The sequence below is a fragment of the Squalius cephalus genome (assembly GCF_949319135.1).
Source record: "Squalius cephalus genome assembly, chromosome: 20".
NCBI classification, from domain to species: domain Eukaryota; kingdom Metazoa; phylum Chordata; class Actinopteri; order Cypriniformes; family Leuciscidae; genus Squalius; species Squalius cephalus.
Window position 1 is genome coordinate 10751371 of NC_137141.1, and position 21598 is coordinate 10772968.

Here is a 21598-nt window from a genome sequence, read left to right on the forward strand (position 1 = left end):
GAGGAAGTGGAGCAGGCTGAAGGCTGGCAACAGGAGTGGGTGAAGGACTGGAGAAGGCGGGCAGAAATTCAAGAAGTCTACCCGGAGGGAGGGAGGGAGGGAGGAAGGGTCCTGGAGACTGACGAGGACGTGGTTAGGAGGGACCAGAGGCCTCCAGGATGGAGCCTTCCGTTCGGGCGGCCAGGACGGAGTCTGCAGGACGTGAAGAAGCTCAGGCTTGACGTGAAGAAGCTCTGGAAGGGTGGTCTCAACGTGAAGAAGATCTTGAAGGGCGGCTGGACGGGACGAGACTCTGGAAGGGTGGTCTCGGCAGGACGAGTCCCTGGAAGGGTGGCCTCGGCAGGACGAGTCCCTGGAAGGGTGGCCTCGGCGGGATGAGACCCTGGAAGGGTGGCTTGTGGGCTGAAGCGGGCTCAGGAACCGGCGGCGAATTCTCAGGCACGGCTGACATGGCGTGAACAGTCTCTGGCTCGGCAGGTATGACGTGAAGACATTCAGGCGGTGTGGCGAGGAAGATGGCTGGTGATGGTGGTTGAGTGGCGATGTAAACCCAACGGTGAAGGCTGAACCGCTCCACAACAGCACATGATCCCTGGTTTTGCGGCTGAAGCTGGCTGGTGCAGAGGATCGTCCAGTCTAAGCCCGAACACGTTCTTTAGGACATCAGCTGTCCAGTTGATGTGGTGTGAAATTTCTAGGAAATCTTTCACATACTTCGATCGGACAGCCATCCTGGAAACAAATTATCAGACGATTGATTGGTTTTTGATGGATGCGGGAAATGCCCATATTTTATGTTTATGGTCTGGTCTTCTGTCATGAAACAGAAGGATTCACACAGGTGAAGTAATCAACAGGTTTATTTGTAGAAGTATGTGATCGCAACGATGGAAGCAGGTGAGTAACTGATGAATATAGTGTTCAGGATGGATATTTGGATGAGTAATGGTGTAAAGAAATGGAGATCGAGGCAGATGCCTGAAGACGGACGAAGGAAGCGGATGGCTGAAGACGGACGAAGGAAGCGGATGGCTGAAGACGGACGAAGGAAGCGGATGGCTGAAGACGGACGAAGGAAGCGGATGGCTGAAGACGGACGAAGGAAGCGGATGGCTGAAGACGGACGAAGGAAGCGGATGGCTGAAGACGGACGAAGGAAAGCGGATGGCTGAAGACGGACGAAGGAAAGCGGATGGCTGAAGACGGACGAAGGAAGCGGATGGCTGAAGACGGACGAAGGAAGCGGATGGCTGAAGACAAATCGTTCTCGCGGGTATCTGTTCTTTGAGGGAACAACAAGACCAGACAATGGTGAACTGCAGTGGGAAGAGTTATATAGTGCTGGATGATGATCAGTGAAGATTGGTGACAGGTGACAGCAATCTCTGTGATTGGGAAGTGCATGCAGGTGAGGGCCAGGGAGGATGATGGGAAATGTAGTGAGGAGGTGGTGACTAGCTGGTGACCGTGACAATAGCAATGCCCTGGCAACTGCATAACAACACACTTAAATGTTTCTGAACACCTTTTAACCACATAGCAATGCCCTGGCAACCTCTAAAAAAAATTGGGGCTGTTTTCTTTTAAAAATTGGGCCAACACACCTGCAGAGCTTTTTCCCATTTTACTGTGGACTCAAATTATTCATAAGATGTGATGCATTATGAATGTATGCCTCCACCAATATGCAAACACTTTAAGAGGCCAACAGGGGATTGAGATCAAAGCGTACATTGTTGAATATGAAATAAAAATGGCAAAAGCGTTCACTTCGCATTGCTGCGTGTCTTTGTAGGACTGGCCATCTGAGTGTGGCCAGCTCGCTTATGCACCAAGTGCTAAAGTAGGTTTCCAGCTCACCTAAAAATAAACAGCACCTCCACTAAGGGACCGGCCATAAGAAAGAACCAAGCCAAAGGAGACTTGAGAGACTGCAGCAGGAGAGAGGAAATGAATGCTTCCTCATTACCAACACCAGAATTCATGAAAGCCAGACCCTTTTACGAAAGATTAAAACTCAAGGACACAACCATTTACATCTAGCAGGATATGAAAAACTTCCTAAAAGATAAATAAAATTCATATTTTTCAGCATTCCTGACATTGCCGCATGGGTTTTTCTTGAGCTATGGTGAATCTGTGCATTACGGCAGAAACATATATGGAACTATAGAGAGAACTAATGAAAAATACATTGCTAGGACACTCTAAGCTGCTGCATTGACATTGACCATCATAGTGTATGAAAATAGGCCAGAGAAGTAGGCAGTGAAGTAGGGCTGTCACAGGCGATAAGTTGTACGGCACAAGCAATCTGTAAAAATGATAAATGGCCTTCAGGAGTCATGGGAAACCTTTTGAAAATAGGACAGTGAAGGTCTCTTAAAGAGCCAAATCAGTAATAATGCAAGACTTGGAGAATAATCCTCTGCATGGGTGTTTGATGCTTTGATTCAGACATTTTCTTTTGACTTCAAAACTCAAAACCGATTAAAGTGAATTACCAAAACTCTGGGCAAAAGCACCATAGGTAAATCTTTAAGTACTGGATTTTGACATTTTCTGAAGAAATTTTCTGTGCTTGTCCATTCAAAAGTCACCACAGTAAGACTGATTGCTTAGAAAAATAATATTACACCTCTCCTCAACAAGCCTGATAGAATAAATGCTGACAGACAATGGATTGTTTTAAGATGCAGACTAGCTTATATGTTTGAATATTTAGTTTTACAAAAAACATTCAAATGAAGACCGGTTGATTGTCACATAATTTCCCTTTAGTATCTCCATTATTTCTCTAAGACAACTACGAGACTAAACAGAGAACTTTTGGAGACTCTCAGATTTGCATTTATTTATTTATTGCTAAGAAAAAGACCTCAGTAATCTCATGTCTCTTCAACAGCTTGAAAAAAGATCTCAACCTCAACAAGAAACTACGATACTTAAGCTTTTAATCTCACTCTTCAATTCAACCTCATACATTTCTCATCAAATTCTTCCAAGATCAAATTTTCTCAGCTATACTATGCAGATTCACTTTATACAGTAGATTTATACTTCTACTTGGTCCACTATAGTCACTATTAGTATCTATTTTTACTTCTCCTGAGGAATTTTAGGAGAAACATCTGACAGAGTGAAATCTGACCACATTAAACAAAGTAATTATTGCAATAAAATGATGACTATTGCAAATGAAGTACCGTGCAGTTCTTCGTCTGGCCACCATCCCAGCTCACAGGCTTTGCAGGTGAACTCATCCTGGACATATTCATTGTCCTTGCAGGCTGTACAGATCCAACAACAGCTCACCTCACCTTTCCTGATCACCTGTGAGGACACATTACACACATTTCCCCAGTTTCTTTAAGAAGAAGCAACTTAAAAATAACGGCAACAATACAAATGCATCTGCATGAGGGTTTTTGCTAAATGCTAATAAATATACAAACTTACCTTGATCTCTCCTTTGGAGCAGGGCTCACTGCAGACAGATCGGACCATCTCACTGCGGTTCATCTGGATCATATAATCATCAATACTCAGAATGCCTTCATGCCACGAGCCGACGTTTATATAGTCGTAGACTCCAGGCTCTACATGCTGCAGGTTCATAATGTCATACCTTCAAAAAAGAAAGACACAAAGTTATTTCCAGAAATTCCTGCAAGTGAGTGTTTGCTGAAGCCAGGCCATTGGACGTATTGGATGCAACTCCACTGTGGTTTAAAAATTAATTAATAGCTATTTTTGTGTTATTCATTTAGTGCATAAAATGTAGCTTTATGTAGGCCAGTAAGTAAGACTGACCTGCCTGGCGAGTCCCCGTTTTCATCGAACCACACATCTTCTCCAGACACACCAGTAAAGGAGGTCTTGAGGAGAAAGTCTAGCAGTTTGCTGCCATCAATGGGGTCCATCGCCTCACAAAGTCCCTTGTAACCCGGGCACAAGTACTCATGCATATCATGAAGGCCGTGAGCCATGGCATAGATGGCATTAATGACGAACCCCATCTTACTGTCCTGGACATAGTTATCCTCAAGGCTTTCATAACCTGAGAGAATCAGCAAACCAAACAGCAATTATTAGAGCATCACTGCGACAAATTGAGCGTCTTAGTCAACATAAAACAACATTTGCAACCCAATTTACTTCCTTATATATCTAAACACCTTTTTGACTATTGGTTAACATTGTCCAACAGCCTGCATGGCCTAAGAGATGTTAGCTGAAAAGGAAAGTCTTTTTATACAGACAATGAAGACAAATAGTTTTTCTTTGGAATATCGTGCACAGTAAAACCAGAAACATGCGTTAAGAAAGTAAATAGGGTCCATTTTGATTTCATATTGACTACACTAAATCATTTAGCAATACCTGCAAATTCTACAAAATAATTATTCCACTTTTACTGAAATGAAAATCACTGTTACAAAAAAACCCCACTGTAACAGTTCAGCCATATTTTCCGACCACATTTTAAATATAATTTTTGAGCACTTGAAAGGGAACGATAGGGTGTCCAGAGACACATTATTATTCCGAAGCCACGGGCGACAGGACAGTAAGTTCTTTCTATTTCCATTGGACAGTGAAAAGACAGCAGCATTAAAACAGAAGATCAAAGGAAATGCTTGTTGCCATGGCGAAGCAAACCATTTATGTAACCAAACTCAGCATTTAATTAGTAATGGTCATGATGTTGACATTATTATTAATTGAGCAAGGAAATTAATTATTCATCCATGTTCTCATTCTTGCCCGTCTCCCTCAAGCAAATGTAAATGTGGCTGACAATTGAAAAAAAAGGTCGCAGTATTAATTCAAAGGAACAGGCAATGTCAAAGGACACCCTATCGGATCATTATCTGGTGATCTGTAACAAGCCAGCAGGAAGCAGTATCTATCAGGCACCGTAGCTGATATATATGATGATTTTGAAGATTAAGAAACACATTTTCAAAGAAAACTCTCATCATAACATGGCTCTCACATTACACATGTGTAAAATAAAGGGCATTGCAGCAAGCAACAGGCGAAAGCTAAAACCTAGGCATGCTTCGCTGAAAATGCTGTCTTGGTTGATCCCTCATTTTAAATGGGCACAAACCATAAGAAAGCAGTGACACTTTGAGGACAAACTGAAACATTAAATCCATGTTTTATTAATGATAGAGGCAGATTGCGAGAAGGATTTCTCAGTGTTTCTTACACCCTCGCTCTCTATTCAATCATTTATGTGCAAAAAAAACACATTTTCTATGGTATGTCAAAGGTTTGTTTTCATGCAAAGAGAAATATTTAGGACAGAAAGTCTCAGTAAAGATATGATACTGTGCTATGATATTTCAACTCAAATATCCTCCCATCATATAAAAATGCATCATCATATCTCATAAAAAATCCCATCAAAATTATTACGATAATCAGATAAAATGTTTGAAATGTGTTAAGTTTCTAACACATTTTTGACATTTTGTAATATTTTACTTTTTAGGAGTAAGAAATAGTCTGCATATACTATTATGGCCCCATTTACCATGTTTAAAATTCTGTGTAAATTTTGCTGGATAATAATGTGTCCCACTATTATTTGTGAAAAATATAGTGAACAACAAAACACCTAACACTCTAAAATTCTTCCACCACAGTCACAGTATGACATCGATACAGTGTTTTTTTGTTTTGTTTTGTTTTTTTTGTTTTTTTGTGTGCATATTTAGCAGATGCATGTTGTAAGTGGAGCCAAATATATAGAAATAAGAAGCGTGACCTCTTTATTTCTTCTCTCTGAAGGCTCTGATTAATATTAGCACAAGCAACTAAAAATGCTTGGAGCTTAAAAAAGTTCCCCATGCAGCATAGCCAACTGGCATGAGAGATCTAGTTAATGTTATTGGGATATACAGTAAAGTTAAAACCAAAGTGCCCTTACAGATGCCAATATTTTGGGGATAAAACATCCCAATAACTTCATATATTAGAGGTCAACCGATATACAGTGCTGCTTTGTGACCTTATTGGCAATAGTAAAGGACATTCTTTTTTAATAACCTTTACTAGTGATCCGAAATAGTAGAAAAAAGACTTATGTTTTATACAGACACAGAATCACACAGCATAATTTACTTTCATATGGTTGTACAATATCAGTCGACCTCTATCTATATTTCTGAAGTGAGGTGTCTCCACGTTAGCTCTTCAGAAAAATATTCACTTACCATCTTGGAGTTCTAGACAAAGAAATAATAACAGAACAACACACTATGACAATTTCTCTGTGCAACGAACATAAAGCCAAAATGAACAGAGTTAAAATGATCATTTTTGCTTCAAAATCATTTGACCAAGTTCACCTCTTGCCTAAAACAACTAAAAAAAGAAAATAAATAAGTAAAAAATTATAAAGCAAAGCAATGCTGTAAAAAAACACAGACATATATGGACAACTAACATGAAAATAGCATAAAATCAGAAAATAAAGTGAGTGGCATGCTTCCCTGTAAATATAATGGCACTTAAATAAGTTGTATAAAGGTTCAAAAAATTTATTATTTATCACGTTAAAATATTTATTGCATTGTGAAACAAGATGTGGCTGCAAATGCAGAAAAGAAAGTCAGGTATCATTTTGACAACATGCTGAGTGTTGTCTTTAAATAAATAAATAACTTATGTTTAAATATCAACCAAGCCAGCCAGAAATGTGCCATAAAAAGAGTTAATTTACCTAGATCACCTTTTTCAGTCAGCAGAGAATGTTTCAAAGATACAAAAAGAGCAAAAAACACAAAAATATGTCTTTAAATTTGTATAAACCTAATAAGCAAATATTTTATTTTCTTCTGTTTTGGGAATTAACAGCTAGACTGCAGCATGCAAAATGGGTCATTCCTGTTCTGCAGTACAGTTTTTTAACTTTTCTTTCAAATCTATATGCTTGTTGCAATTGTAATTTAAGATATGTTTATAAAACATACTCTGGTCAGACACTTTAATAACTAGAAAATTAACAGCATGACTAAGATTGCTCAGTGAAGTACTGACTAGTAAACATGGACCGTAATTTAATCAAACAGGATGAAAAACAAAACACGATATTTAAGAAATATAGTAGAAACGACCAGGTAAATTGTTGGGCAGGTTTTTATAATAACTGGGTGCAAGAGTAAGGCCATTTAAGATGATTAGCTCTGGGTGGGATATCGAGTTTGTACAATATATAGATAATTTTTAGACTATATAATAGGCAATAACGAGTACGGAGCCCACATTAGTTTGATATTATGAGTGCGTCTGAAAATAGTGCATAATCCAGTTTGTCCTAAACATGAGCCATGCTTTATATTAAGAACTTCAAAATAATTGTTAAGATATAGTTAACGTGGCTCGCCCTGTCAGATGCTCTGACAGATACTTGTGCTGTTTAATGCAGTGTTTTCCTCAGTGCATAACATACATTTTACAGGTATATTCTCTATCTGTAGAAAGTCATGCAGATATTTAAATTTTGCTATCAGGAGTGGACGAGTCTCCTCATTTGCAATAGAATAGTACAATAATTTTGGTAAATATGTTTTGTTGGACATTAAATGTGCCGCATGTACATTTTTAAGCCTACAAGTAGTGCATTTTCATTATAGCAGTAACTGTAAAGTGACTATTGTAATGGGGTAATCAAATGTAGGCTAATATAATTACTAAACTTAGATGTGTTCCTCATACCAGTTAAAAGTTTCACCATTCACTATCACCATTAAGGCCAAAAATACAGAGATATGAATTTTTTTATTTTTAAATTTTTTTGTCCATACCACACAGCCCTAAAGAGGATCACATGGTTATAATAGTGAAAATTGTTTTATTCACAGAAAATTATAGAGGGCAAAGGATAAAGGATAGGGGGAAAAAAACCTAACTGAATACAAATTAAAACTGTACCTAGAAGCTTGACACAGTTCAATTAGAGAAAGGAAAATATGAAGAAATACCTGGAATATTTCTAAATGATTTTTTTCCCCATTTGAGAAATTAGTACATATAAGTCTTTAATTGTGATACTTTAATAAAAGAAAACTAACTCATATGAATTCATTAATATTTTATCTAATATATTAGGTCATCTATGATGGGTACATGGAAATGTACTGCATAGGAATGACCCATATACAGCCTCTCTCTCACTCCTCATACCTGAGCAGTTCTTCTTATAATTCGTGTTTTCTTGTGGGTGTCCCGGGAGGCGACACTGGAAACGATACTGCCAGAATTCAGCAAACCAGGGGTTTCTATTGTTGGTGTTGAGGCGTAACTTCAGGTAGTAGTCATCAAAGGACGTGACCTCGGCCGACTGAAGCTTTATAGTGATGCCGCCAACAGCTTCCTGCTCGTAGCCCTCCACGACCTCATCTCGGTCTGCCCAGCCATCACTGAAGGAAACCCGTCACAAAATTACCACCAACTTCCTTTTCAATCTCTCACCTACAATGCCTAAATAACACTGATGCTCGAGTGCATTGACCTACTTTGGCATAGACTCAGTAATGCTTACAGTGCTTACTCTGTGTTATAAGTTTCATCATTAGAGCATAAGTGATAAGATGATGGCTGCCAGCAGATTGGTGTAATATTCTCTGAAAAAAATGCTAAGAGGTAATAAGTTAAATAGTGTGCAACTAGATGCCTCTGCAATGCATAAAATGCTGGCATATCAAAATAGCATTAAAACGTTTACATAGCAGGCGGTAGTCTACATTAGGCCAGCATTGGTCCATGTTTTTTGTTTTTTTTGTCCCAGTCCATTCTTGCTTGAACCGTGAACGTGTGTTGCGCTTGAGTTCATAATGAAGGTATCTTTCTGTGGTCATGGCAATATCAGCACCATCTGCCTCTCAGCATCTTCCTGGCAGAATGCCAAAGACTGACTATTATTAGTTGACACTTCATATTTCACAGATGACAACAATTTACCAGCAGCTGACAAGCATTGTGTCTTCTCAATGTATTACCAAAAAAATAAATAAAAAATACCATAATCAAGTGTTTCTTCAACTTCAGGCACTTTTATGTCCCAGGGGATGATTTTAATTTAGATTTTTAGGTCAAATTAAATCTGTCTTGGAAAGTTTTTGACATGTCATTGTGTGAAAAACTTTATTTTTCTCAATTCTTACAGATAAATCTACTGTAACAGCTAACTTTCTATATAAATTGAAGTTAGTTTAACACTGAATAAAAATACAATATAAACTGACCTCATGTTTTACCATTTTAAGAATAACTGCAAACACTACAGTTTTATATATATTATATAATTTGAAACATCATGGAAGATTTTAAAGCTACACTATGTAACTTTTTTTTGTTCAAAATGGGATGGGATGGTGCTGCTCTTCTCTCTAGTATTATGGCACATAGTCTTATAGAGCTCAAACATTAATTGGGGTTCAGGTCAGGAAGCAGACAGACTGGCTAAACCGACCGTCTGCTAGCTGTCTCATGTCACTGAGGTCAGATAAATCCCGTCACATAGAGCCTCTTTCACCTAGATATCATCATATAGAGACTGTGTCTGTTCCCCGAATTAGGAAATACAAAAAACTCCCAAACTAAAAAAAAATGTAATTGATGTTCAACAAATAAAAAACAGATATAATACAAATGAACAAATGATAAAGCTCGGGTTGCTGAATATTCAATCCCTTACTTCAAAAGCACTTATTGTTAATGATATGATCACAGATTGTAACCTAGTGCTGTGTTTGACAGAAACCTGGCTAAAACCAGATGATTACATTACTTTAAATGAGTCCACCCCGCAAGATTACTGTTATAAACATGAGCCTCATCTGAAAGGCAAAGGGGGAGGTGTTGCTGTAATTTATAGTAATATCTTCAGAATTACTCAGAAGTCTATAGTTTCAAATATAATTCTTTTGAAGTGCTTAATGTAACACTATCTAGTGTAAATGATAAATCACGTTTGAGATTTGTGCTGGCTACTGTATACAGGCCACCAGGGCACCATACAGACTTTATCAAAGAATTTGCTGACTTTCTATCAGAGTTAGTACTGGCTGCAGATAAAGTCCTAATTGTTGGTGATTTTAATATACATGTAGATGCAAAAGATGCATTGGGATTGGCATTTAAAGACATTCTGAACTCTATTGGAGTTAGACAACACGTGTCAGGACCTACTCGTTGTAATCATACTCAGTTGGGATTTCTTTAAGACTGCAAGGGAAGCTCGACTTCCCCTATAATGTAAAAAAATTAATGGTCAAATATGTACTATTGTGTTAACATTTTATTGACTAAATATGCGTTAGAAAACGTTCATCTCAAAGACGAGTTCGTTCAGAATCAGTTACATATAGCAGGTCGGCTGACTTGATTTCCTTCTCATACATTCCCATAGCGTCACAGTGCATTTCCCTGTTGAAGCCCAGCGTCCATTGACTTCAATGGGGCTGCTTTGAATTATGTCCCACCCACGGACGCTCTCAGTGGGCTGGCCTGGACTCCAGGCTTCTGCGTGATGATTGCCTTTGGCTTGCTCAGTTGGGGATATTTTGGGGATATTTAATTTTAATTTTAATTTTAATTTTAATTTTATCAATCAATAAATTCCACTAGAAACAAACCTTGTTGTATTATTTTAATTTAATACTGTGAAGCTGCTTTGATACAATCTGTATTGTGAAAATATCACATGCCTGTCCTGTCTTGTGCTGCACATGGGTGTTTTGTTATTTTGGGCCATGTGCTCGTGTCTATGGTCTAGCCCCTCCCATCTTGTTATCTGATTATTGGTTAATTTGTCCCACCTGTCTGTCTCGTTACCCTCCTTTGTTTTTTCCCCTATTTAGCCTCCTTGTGTTTGTAGTCTGGTGCTGGTTCGTTGTCCGAGTTTCCCGTTCCTGGAGTCCTGAGCTTGAGTTTTTGTACCTTGTCTGCATGTTACTAATAAATTTCCTCTGCATCTGTATCCTCGTCTCACGTTAACTGTTTCGTGACAGAAAAGCGCTATACAAATATACTTGACTTGACTTGACATGATTGGAGGGTCTGTCGAAAGGCTGCATCTCCTTTTGATTGACAGTGATTTCATACAATAAAAAGTCGCTGACGCTGAAGCTATTCGAGCTCAGTCCCATCACGGATTTTTCAAGTGTAGTCAAAAGACAAACTGCTGCAACCTATTTCTTGGTATTTGCTTGTCGAAATTGCTAGCCAATTTTCATAATACATTTCACACAATTATACATTTATTTTATTATTACTTATTATATTTTTTATATTATTATTAGTAATAATTAAAACATAATTATTAAAATAATTCAAAATATATTATTAGTAGTTTTATTATATTATTATTTATACCTTTATTATATTATTACATTTATACAATTATACCTAACTCTGCTGGCCATTGAGAGGACACTGGTCAAGTCACTGGAAAAGACGCCTAGTTGGAACGACAGGGTCACAGAGCATTTTCTTGAAAAGGAACATTGGGCAGAATTTACGTATAAATAAATGGACAATTTTTATGATGTAGGCCGAAAATGAGCTTCCCCTCTTTGAAAGACCAGCAGCCACCACTGATCATACTCTAGATCTAATATTGTCACATGGAATCAATGTTGATGCCGTTGAAATTCTGCAGCAGAGCGATGACATCTCAGATCATTATTTAATCTCATGTATACTTAATTTAGCCAAGGTTGCAAAGCCGACTCTGTGTTACAAATATATTAGACCTATCACTTCTGCTACTAAAGATTGCTTTATTAATAACATTCCTGATTAGTTTCAGCATCCCAGATAGCTTAGAACTCGATATTGCGACAGAAACTTTTGACTCTCTCTTTTCCAGCACTTTAGACACAGTTGCTCCTTTGTGCTTAAAGAAGATTAAAGGAAATAGTCCAACGCCATTGTACAATGAACACACTCGGGCCCTTAAGAGAGCCGCCAGAAAAATGGAGCGCAACTGGAAGAAAACAAAACTAGAGGTATTTCGCATTTCATGGAAAGAGAGCTCGATTGTATACAGAGAGGCCTTAAAAGCTGCTAGATCTGCTTATTTTTCAACCCTATAAGAAGAAAATAAACAAAACCCTAGGTATTTATTTGAAACAGTGGCTAAATTAACGAAAAATAAAGCTTCAAGCCCAGAAGTTTCCAAGCAGCACAGCAGTAATGACTTTATGCACTTTACTTACAAGATTGATAATATCAGGGAGAAAATTATAACTATGCAACCATCTACTACAGTATGGCATCAGGCATTATAGTCTCTCCCTGAGGAAAAAATTGATTCATTCAATGCTATAGGAGAGGAAGAATTTAAATTATATTAAATTTAAACTGAACTCGTTAAATCATCTAAATCGACAACATGTATGTTAGACCCTCTACCGACTAAGCAATTGAAAGAGATGCTTTCAGAGGTCATAGATCCTCTTCTTAATATCATTAATTCATCTTTGTCATTAGGATACATACCTAAAACTTTTAATGATTAAACCGCTTGTTAAAAAAACGCAACTTGATCCTACAGAATTAGTCAATTACAGGCCGATCTCGAATCTACCTTTTCTGTCAAAGATACTAGAAAAATCAGTATCCTCACAACTGTGTTCCTTTTTAGAAAGAAATTATATCTGCGAGGATTTCCAGTCAGGATTTAGACCATACCATAGTACTGAGACAGCTCTCATTAGAGTCACAAATGATTTGCCCTTATCATTCGATTGTGGTTGTATCTCTCTATTAGTGTTACTCGATCTTAGTGCTGCATTTGATACTATTGACCACAACATTCTTTTAAATAGACTCAAAAATGATGTTGGCATTAGTGGAATTGCACTAGCATGGTTTAAATCATATTATCTGACCGTTATCAGTTTGTAGCAGTAAATGAAGAGATGTCTTATCGATCAAAAGTTCAGTATGGCGTACCACAAGGCTCAGTACTAGGACCGCTGCTGTTCACTCTGTACATGCTACCATTAGGAGATATCATTAGGAAACATGGAATTAGTTTTCACTGTTATGCTGATGATACGCAGCTATATATTTCCTCTCGCCGTGACGAAACTTACCAATTCACAAAATCAACAGAATGCATAGCTGATATATACAACTGGATGACTAGTAATTCCCTAGTAACTAGTAACTCTGAAAAAACAGAGATTCTAATTATTGGACAAAAAACTTCCTCACGTAATAACCTAGAATACTGTCTAACACTTGATGGCTGCTCTGTCAAACCTTCGTTGTCAGTGAGGAACCTGGGTGTGCTCTTTGATACCAATCTTTCATTTGAAAGTCACGTTTCTAGTATCTGTAAAACCGCATTCTTCCATCTTAAAAATATATCTAAATTATGCCATATGATCTCAATGACAAATGCGGAACAATTAGTTTGTTCATCAAGGCTAGATTATTGTAATGCTCTACTGGGTGGTTGCCCTGCACGCTTAATAAATAAACTACAGCTGGTCCAAAACGCAACAGCTCGAGTTCTTACTAGAACCAGAAAGTATGACCATATTAGCCCCGTTCTGTCAACACTGCATTGGCTCCCTATTAAACATCGTATACATTTTAAAATATTGCTGATTACTTACAAATCACTAAATGGTTTTGCTCCCCAGTACTTGAGCGAGCTCTTAACGCATTATAGTCCTTCACGTCTATTGCGATCTCAAAATTCTGGCCAGCTGATAATGCCTAGAATATCAAAATCGACTGCTGGCAGTAGATCCTTTTCCTATTTAGCTCCAAAACTCTGGAACAATCTTCCTAACATTGTCCAGGAAGCAGACACACTCTGTCAGTTCAAATCTCTTTGACCTAGCATACACATAACATATTATAAACTTCTATAAGTCAATGTTAGGCTGCATAGATTAGGTCAGCCGGAACCGGGAACACTCCCCATAAATCCTGATGTACTCATTACATTATAAGAAGAATGGTGTCTATGCTAATATTAGTCTCTCTGTTTATCCCGAGGTTTACCACAGTCCGCTGTATCCAGGCCGTATCCAGATCTGATGGAGGACCTGTGCCTGGACACAACTACAACGCAGTCCTGAAGTGTCAACTAGTCTCTCCCCTGTGAAGGCCCCTTCTCCTTCTCTTTACCTCTGTACAGATAAAACGTTGTCAAAATAGTTCCGGTTCACATGGCTACTTGGAAGCAATAAATAATTCTGCGAATGAGCAGGCCGGAGCGCATTAAGGGTTTTCTGTTAGAATAGTGTCGTGTAAGCGCCCCCTAAGTTAATAACTAATGATCTTTGCAACGGAAGTGAATCGATCAAAACTAACTTTAGCTGGGCAACATCTTTATTCTAGAGCTGCTGTAAAGCCAAAACAATCTCTGTTACTTTAATTTTCTATTATCACTGTAAAGCTGCTTTGAAACAATCTATATTGTTAAAAGCGCTATATAAATGAAGGTGACTTGACTTGACTTGACAAAAATAACAAAATTTAAATAATGAGTCAATACATCATCAACCTTTCTTCCAAAACGTGAGTCACTAAGGTAAGCTTATTATATGTGTTTAGATTTTAGACTTGGGATGTTTTTGCGGGAAATTGCATACATACGTCACTCGCCCGTGCATGTCTCATGGAGTAGGAGTGGCGTACACTGACAAAGGTAACCTAAAATGATAACATCTAAATTAATTTATTTAATAATTTATTCCAAGTCAAAAATATTATTTGATATTGTTGTATCAACCTAAATACATTAGTTTATACCAACAAAATTCATTTTTATGGGTTAAATCAAGTAAAAAAAAAAAAAAAAACATCTCTTTAAGGTGGACAATTTCAGGTTACCACTTTTTACAGTGATATGTAAGCTGTCACAACGAGTGAGAAAGGTTAAAAGCAGATAATTCTCAAACCTCGAACAGGGAATCACCCATTTTAAACAAGCACCGAACAGAGGAAGAATGCAACAGAGCTTGTAATAAAACAAGAATCAACATTGGCTTGGCATTTTTGGAGATGGGATTTGAAATGTAAAAGCGACACAGAGATGGCATATTTATTACTCAACAGGTGAGTGAGGTATTTTATTGAACAGATAAATTCCAATATGTAGAGTTCATTGTAAAGCATTATCTATTGTAAAGGGTCATTTCATTATGGATGTTGTGGTGTTGGGTAATTTCTTTTCAAGGAAGTACAGTGTCTATTAATGGGTATAGCTACAGTAACGTCTTCAGCTTGTTAGCTTGAGATCCTTTCAATCTAAACGGGTTATATCTCTTAAATGTGCTGTATGTATGTTTTTGACTATACTAAAGAATAAAAATACCATAATATGAAACAACTCTGGTGGAAGACAGTGACTGGATCTAAAACCTTCAGATGACACGCAGATTGTATCTACGCTTTTTGTAAGTTACCAAACCCGTGTTCAGAAAAGAGCGGCTCTCTTTCACTGTACAACGTTATAGAAAAATATGTGTTTTTGTCTCTTTGATATGTAGTGAGGTAAAACCAGTTTTCCTGAAATAAAAATACTCTGATAAACCACACCAAAGAGAACTGTAGTAGCTCTCTGATTCAAGTGGTGCTTCTTAATTTGAATACTCAACTATAGTTTTATAACCTAAATATTTACATCTAATTTTACCGTTAAAAAATTAGACATGTCATATGTCTTAAATTAGAATTTACTAAATTGAAATATTTTCGTCATTTTTAGTTTCAGGGGGTTTCTAAAAGTGTCTCAAATCCATCATTCATCTCAAATAGCCTACATAACATTAAAACTGAATCATTTTAATTGATGCTGTGTACACACTTTTGAATAGTCAAATCAGCCTGGTGTGACTAGTATGTCTTTCAGTAAATAACTAAAGTATATGGCTTTGAACTAGCCTCCTTTAAAACTGTCTCCTTGACCCAGAATAAAGCAGCCTTGGCCAATTGATGTTCCTCTTTTCACTTCATAGAGACTGCACTGGCATCAAGACAGAGGTTTGAAATACTTTACATCAACAAGAGAGCAAAAAAAAAAAAAAAAAAAACCCTATGGGACAGCCATCCATCATTTTAATATCTCATTAACAGAAACCTGCAGCATCAGGAAATCATCATTTCTAAGCAGAATAGATCTGGTACTTTATGAAACTATCAAGGATTATGCTTTAATTCCTTTAAATGTCCTTAATGTCCCTACACATTTCATTAAATTAAAAACTAAACATATAGTCACCTTCCGATGAGGAGGAATTCTCCAGCTACACCAAGGCGTCTCATGGCCATGAGGAGACCACGAACAGTCATTCCCTCGCAGAAACAGACAACCACGCGAGCTTTGGGCAGACGCTCTCGAAGTTTCCTCAGCAGCCGGTCGAAGTGTTTCTCCCCGGCGTTGCTGTAGATCTTGTCAGAGTGTGCGATACACAGACCCTCCTGAGATACCAGTTCCTTAAAGGCCTCCATCCCACTCTCACCATAGTTCCCTGAGGAACGAACACCAACACAAGAGCATCTGCATCAGAGCTTCTCTCATTACCTCGATCCAGCTCACCTGGGACTGCAGTGAAAATGCAGTGAGATGGACAACTTAACAGCATCTTCAAAGGTCTTAAAATCAGATGAACAATGCAAACTGACTTTAGCTTAACTTATTAACACCCGGTTTCACAGACAAGGCTAGTCCCAGATTAAAATGCATATTTGAGCTGTTTTAACGGAAAGCAACTTGCACTGAGTTAATCTTAAATCAGTGCCATAGTTTTGTCTCAAGATGCACACCAGTCATGTTTCTTTTTCTAAGGTACATTTATAAAAGCTAATTCGTGACCCTGGGTCACGAGTCGCACGGGTATATTTGTGGCAATAGCCAACAATACATTGTAAGGGTCAAAATTATCGATTTTTCTTTTATGCCAAAAATCATTAGGAGTAAAGATCATGTTTCATTAAGAAATTTTGTAAATTTCCTACCGTAAATATATAAAACATTTATTTTTGTGAGTGAATGCAGCACTCATAAACCAGCCAACATAAATGGACAACTTTAAAGGTGATTTTCTCAATGTTTCGATTTTTTTGCACCCTCAGATTCAGATTTAATCTTGGCCAAATATTGTCCTATCCTAACAAACCATACTTCAAAGGAAAGCTTATTTATTCAGCTTTCAGTTGATGTATAAATCTCAATTCATAAAAATTGACACATGTGACTGGTTTTGTGGTCCAGGGTCACATTTAATGTCCTAATTAAACTAAGGCCTAATCCTGGCTCAATCTAAACTCTGTCTGTGAAACTGTGCCTTAAACTTTCATGTCCTACCTTGAATATTACACAAAAAAACAGACCCAGAGTTGTCTATTAGTATTCAGAATGTAAGAATTGTCTCTTTTCAAATCAGGATATTGAATTGAAATGACAAAATATGTGTATTATGTGAATTGAAAACAACATCCATATTCACAATTCACAATTCAATTAAAAAAGCATGACTGTTACTTAAAAAGTACAATATCATGCCAAGGGTGAGTGAAAAATATTAATGATTAAAAAGAATGAAAGAATAAACAAACAAATTAATGAACGAACCAACGCACAACACAAATAATGAACGACTGACTTGAGTGAATGAATGACGAATGAACAACTGAAAGAACAAATTAACAATGAATGAATGAACAAACTAACAAAATAATGACTGAAGGAATTAAGCAAATGAATGAATGAAACTACAGATTATGACACAGGCATTTATTTAATTGAATGATTTGAGAGCTCAGCTTGTGACCCTGATTGTGCTTTCAAATGCTGTTAAGAAGATTACAGTTTTACTTTTTAATCACAGATTGGGTTATATTTGGAATAATGTGCTTGATATGAGACCAATATCAATCTCTTGATAATGATATGGTGATTAAAAAGTCTGTTAAAAAATGTCTTGCAGTTTGACCCTGCATGGTTCCAGTGATATTTGATCAGATCATTTCATGCTATTTAAATGTGGACACCAATGAGACTATGGAAAGCAAATAGAAAGTTAAATTCACAAAAGTTTCAGAATAGATCTTAACATGTCAAACCATGCTCCGATTTGGTTTACAAAACATTTCTTATTAAATTCTTCCAAAATCCAATGATCTAAGCTACTTCACACATTAATTTGATAGTTATATACTCTTGTTTTAAAATGTGTCTATTTGATTTATCAGGAGAAACATCTTGATACTTCAGGTCATACAGTATCCTGAGCTTCAGAAGAGCTATAACTCACCCTCAGTGTGAACGGCTGACACATACGTCCAGTTGTAGCGTTTCACAATGTCCAAGAGCGCTCTGGCCTGAAGAGTGTCAGAGGGCACGACCCTAAGGAAGTACTTAAAGAGGGTTTTATCACTCAGATCAATGCTTGTAGCCGAGTACGCAATCTGAGGGATGTTGAAGAGCTGCAGCAGGTTCTGAACTTGAATGGCCACTGAGCTGGATCCAGGTCCGATCACCCCAGCGATGGGCTTTTTGGTGGCCGGCGGCTGAGCAGAAAGATTTCCCTCAACACACCACTTCAGCCCGTCTCTGTCATCACGAATGGAAATGAGAGAGTCTCTTATGAACTCAATGCTCTGTTCCAAAGCCACTGATGAGTACCAGCAGGAGTCCCTGATCTCACAACCCAGAGTGATGTTGGGAAGAAGGTTGGGATCAGCGTTTATTCTATCCAGCGTGTGGAACATCGCTTCCACTCTTTGGATCCCGTACTGTTCCCTGATCTCACCGCACTTTCTCTCCGAGACCTTCTCTGCCGCCGGTTGATGATGGACAGAAAACAGAGCGCCGATGATGATATCGCCATCCATCCTCGCCACCGAGCGGGACGCTGCCCTGGGTATCACTGACATCTGATTTACATCAGCTGATGAGATGGGACGGGTACAGAACAATAAGACTGAAAGACACAAAATAATAATGACATTGATTCTCAGCATCATCGTCGTCATGGTGTCAGATGTCTTCACTTCAAATCAGCTCCATCTTGCTGGTAAGAGACATAGATATTTGTTGCATTCCAGTCCAGCCATGACAATCCAAACAGCTTCCCTGCAGAATAAAGATGAGAATGAATCACTTCATATCGCATTCTTGCAGCATCATACAGATGAAATTAATTGTAAATGGTTTGTTCTTTTATAATTCATGCCAGTAGATTAAAGTCACTGAATTGTGGACTGCGTTGAACCAGAAATTCATTTTGTCAAGAGCGATTCAATCATAGTGAAAGTATATCCTGATGCTTTGTAGATTATTTCTGATACAGATAGTTGATATTCATAAACAATATAAATGCACATTATCCTAAATGTCTGCCATGGCCATGACATTTCTGAATCAAATATATATATTGAAACAGCTGGAGGAAAAAGGAAGTTTCGATCTGAACAGGTCAGAGTTTCCTCAAAATTGCACCATGTGCCTGTAGCTGTTCTGTGTTATAATTTAACAAAAATATAATACCTGGTATAACAGCCGGCATGCAATAAATGCAAACAGGACATTAGTTTAGTGATCTGACTGATGTATATCTGTGTCATGCATTCAGTGCTCATTTAATCTGCTCATTCTCACCTGAAATCACAGCGTGTGTCGTCACATCTCTCTCCTGAGCTGCTGGAGCACAAACTGAGCCTCCCGTTTTCATCCTCCAACATGAGCGCAGGAACCTCCTCCTTTAGCATCACTTCATGTGAAAGCAGGTCAAACACCAGACACAGACACAAATACAGAGAATTTTTTTTATCAAGTATGATATCTATATGAGTATCTTGTTGCAAAGAAGAAAATTAAACAAAAATGTGTTTCTATTATGTTTACTTCAGTTATATTAGGCTATATGAAGGCAGCCAGAAAAGTAGGCTATACTGCAAGATTATCTAGATCTCATTTCCAGATAACTCACTTCAAAAAGAAACAGATACACTCAGAAATGCACAGAAGTAACACAATTAGGTTTTGTAAGGAGACACTAATGATGCAGAACAGGAGGAGATATATTACATATTACAGTGTGCAGAATGTACAGACATTCAGACACTCCATTTCATTAAGCGGGTGACAGAGACCCCTAGTGGTGATATGAACGTAATGCACTGAATGCCACATTCATTTGACCTTGAAGCATCAAACCATTTCCCGTCACTGATTCTGGAGACATGAGACAAAACATGGAGACAACAACAACATTTAAAACAAAATGTCCACTTTGAAATTAATCAGATGATCACAAGAATTTTCTTAACACAAATGTACCATTTTATTTGATTTTATAGTGATATTTGATATATTGATATATTACATAATCACTCACTACCCCAAAACCTTCTGTCTTCAGACCACAATTCAATAACACTGTTACTGTATATATATCTTGACAGAAGAAGGTTCATTTTAAAGGTTTCACAGCCGTGTCTCTACATTTTGAGAAGTGCTCTGAATAATACCTGTTGTGCAATATTGTCCATGACTTCTCTTATAAAGCAGCATTTTTTTTTATTTTTTTTGTTGGTATAAACTCTAAAAATAGATTCCAAACCGAATGTTTTAGAGCAAATATGTTGAAGATTAGCCAATGGACTATCAATTAATTAAACAATAAGCTATTTCCTTACAAAAGCAGTTTATTCAGCATAGTGAAGCCTCTCCTCCATTTACATCAATAAAAAAAAAGGCCTTGTCTCCCATGCGTACCACAGACTTGACGCTTATTTCAGCTAAGGTTGCAGGCTTGCCTTCAAGTGGCTTTGTATCTGTGTCCCAATTCAGAGGCTGCATCCTTCAAAGGCCGCAAAGGTCGGGCCAAGCATTGTTAAATGGAGACAAGAACAATCAGCTTTTTTCGGCTAAGGTTGCAGGCCTGCCTTTAAGTGGCTTTGCATCAGTTGTACACTCGTTATTGCAGTGCATTATGGGATTGAATGAGTGCACTCAATAATGTCCACTATGGTTTCAGACACCTCTTCAAATGGCTGTCCCCTCAAATAGTGTCCTATTTAAAGATATGGGGGGCGATTTCAGACACCTTCATCTTTAATCAACTTAATTCCTTAATATTCCTCCAGGTGGCGCTCAGAGAATCAGAAAGACAAAACTCTTGTTCAGCTGCATTCAAACGTCTTAATAAAACACAGTAGAAGACTGTGGTGTGTCATCTAGACAGAAGTCAATGTGTGTGTTCTATAGTACAAAAAATAAAGAGATTATAGCTGTTAGTTGTTGATTATTGAGATGTATTCTTCAAACAGTGGTACAAGAGGATGTGGTGCTAGTCCTTCAAGAGTCATTCTCAATCTGTCTGTCTATAAAGCCTATAAAAACCAGTCTTCATGAATTTTACTACACTTCAGCTTGAGATTCTTATTAAGTGGGGGTCATTTTTTAGGTTTCTTTACCTAACCCAAGTCTCTGAGATTCTGACACCTTGTACTTCTGGAGACTCAAAACGTAGGTTGCAGTTCTGGAAAATAGTGACGTCATGGGAACTAAAGGGTTCCTGATAGTTTCACACTTAATTCTTCTCCTTAA

At 37.8% G+C, this 21598-nt stretch overlaps 1 protein-coding gene across 2 annotated transcripts in view; it reads right to left on the minus strand.

The window, feature by feature from the left end:
* grm1b (glutamate receptor, metabotropic 1b) overlaps positions 1–19787 on the minus strand; it is a 34017-nt gene extending 14230 nt beyond the window's left edge. For both annotated transcript variants that reach the window (XM_079853241.1, XM_079853242.1), the window contains exons 1-7: positions 19646–19787; positions 18300–19120; positions 16265–16514; positions 8200–8435; positions 3814–4060; positions 3460–3628; positions 3207–3333 (exon numbers count right to left, since the gene is read on the minus strand). In XM_079853241.1, the coding sequence (XP_079709367.1) occupies positions 3207–3333; positions 3460–3628; positions 3814–4060; positions 8200–8435; positions 16265–16514; positions 18300–19020 (1750 nt within the window). In that variant the 5' untranslated portion in view covers positions 19021–19120; positions 19646–19787. The remainder of the gene's footprint in view (positions 1–3206; positions 3334–3459; positions 3629–3813; positions 4061–8199; positions 8436–16264; positions 16515–18299; positions 19121–19645) is intronic.
* Positions 19788–21598: the final 1811 nt, after the last annotated feature.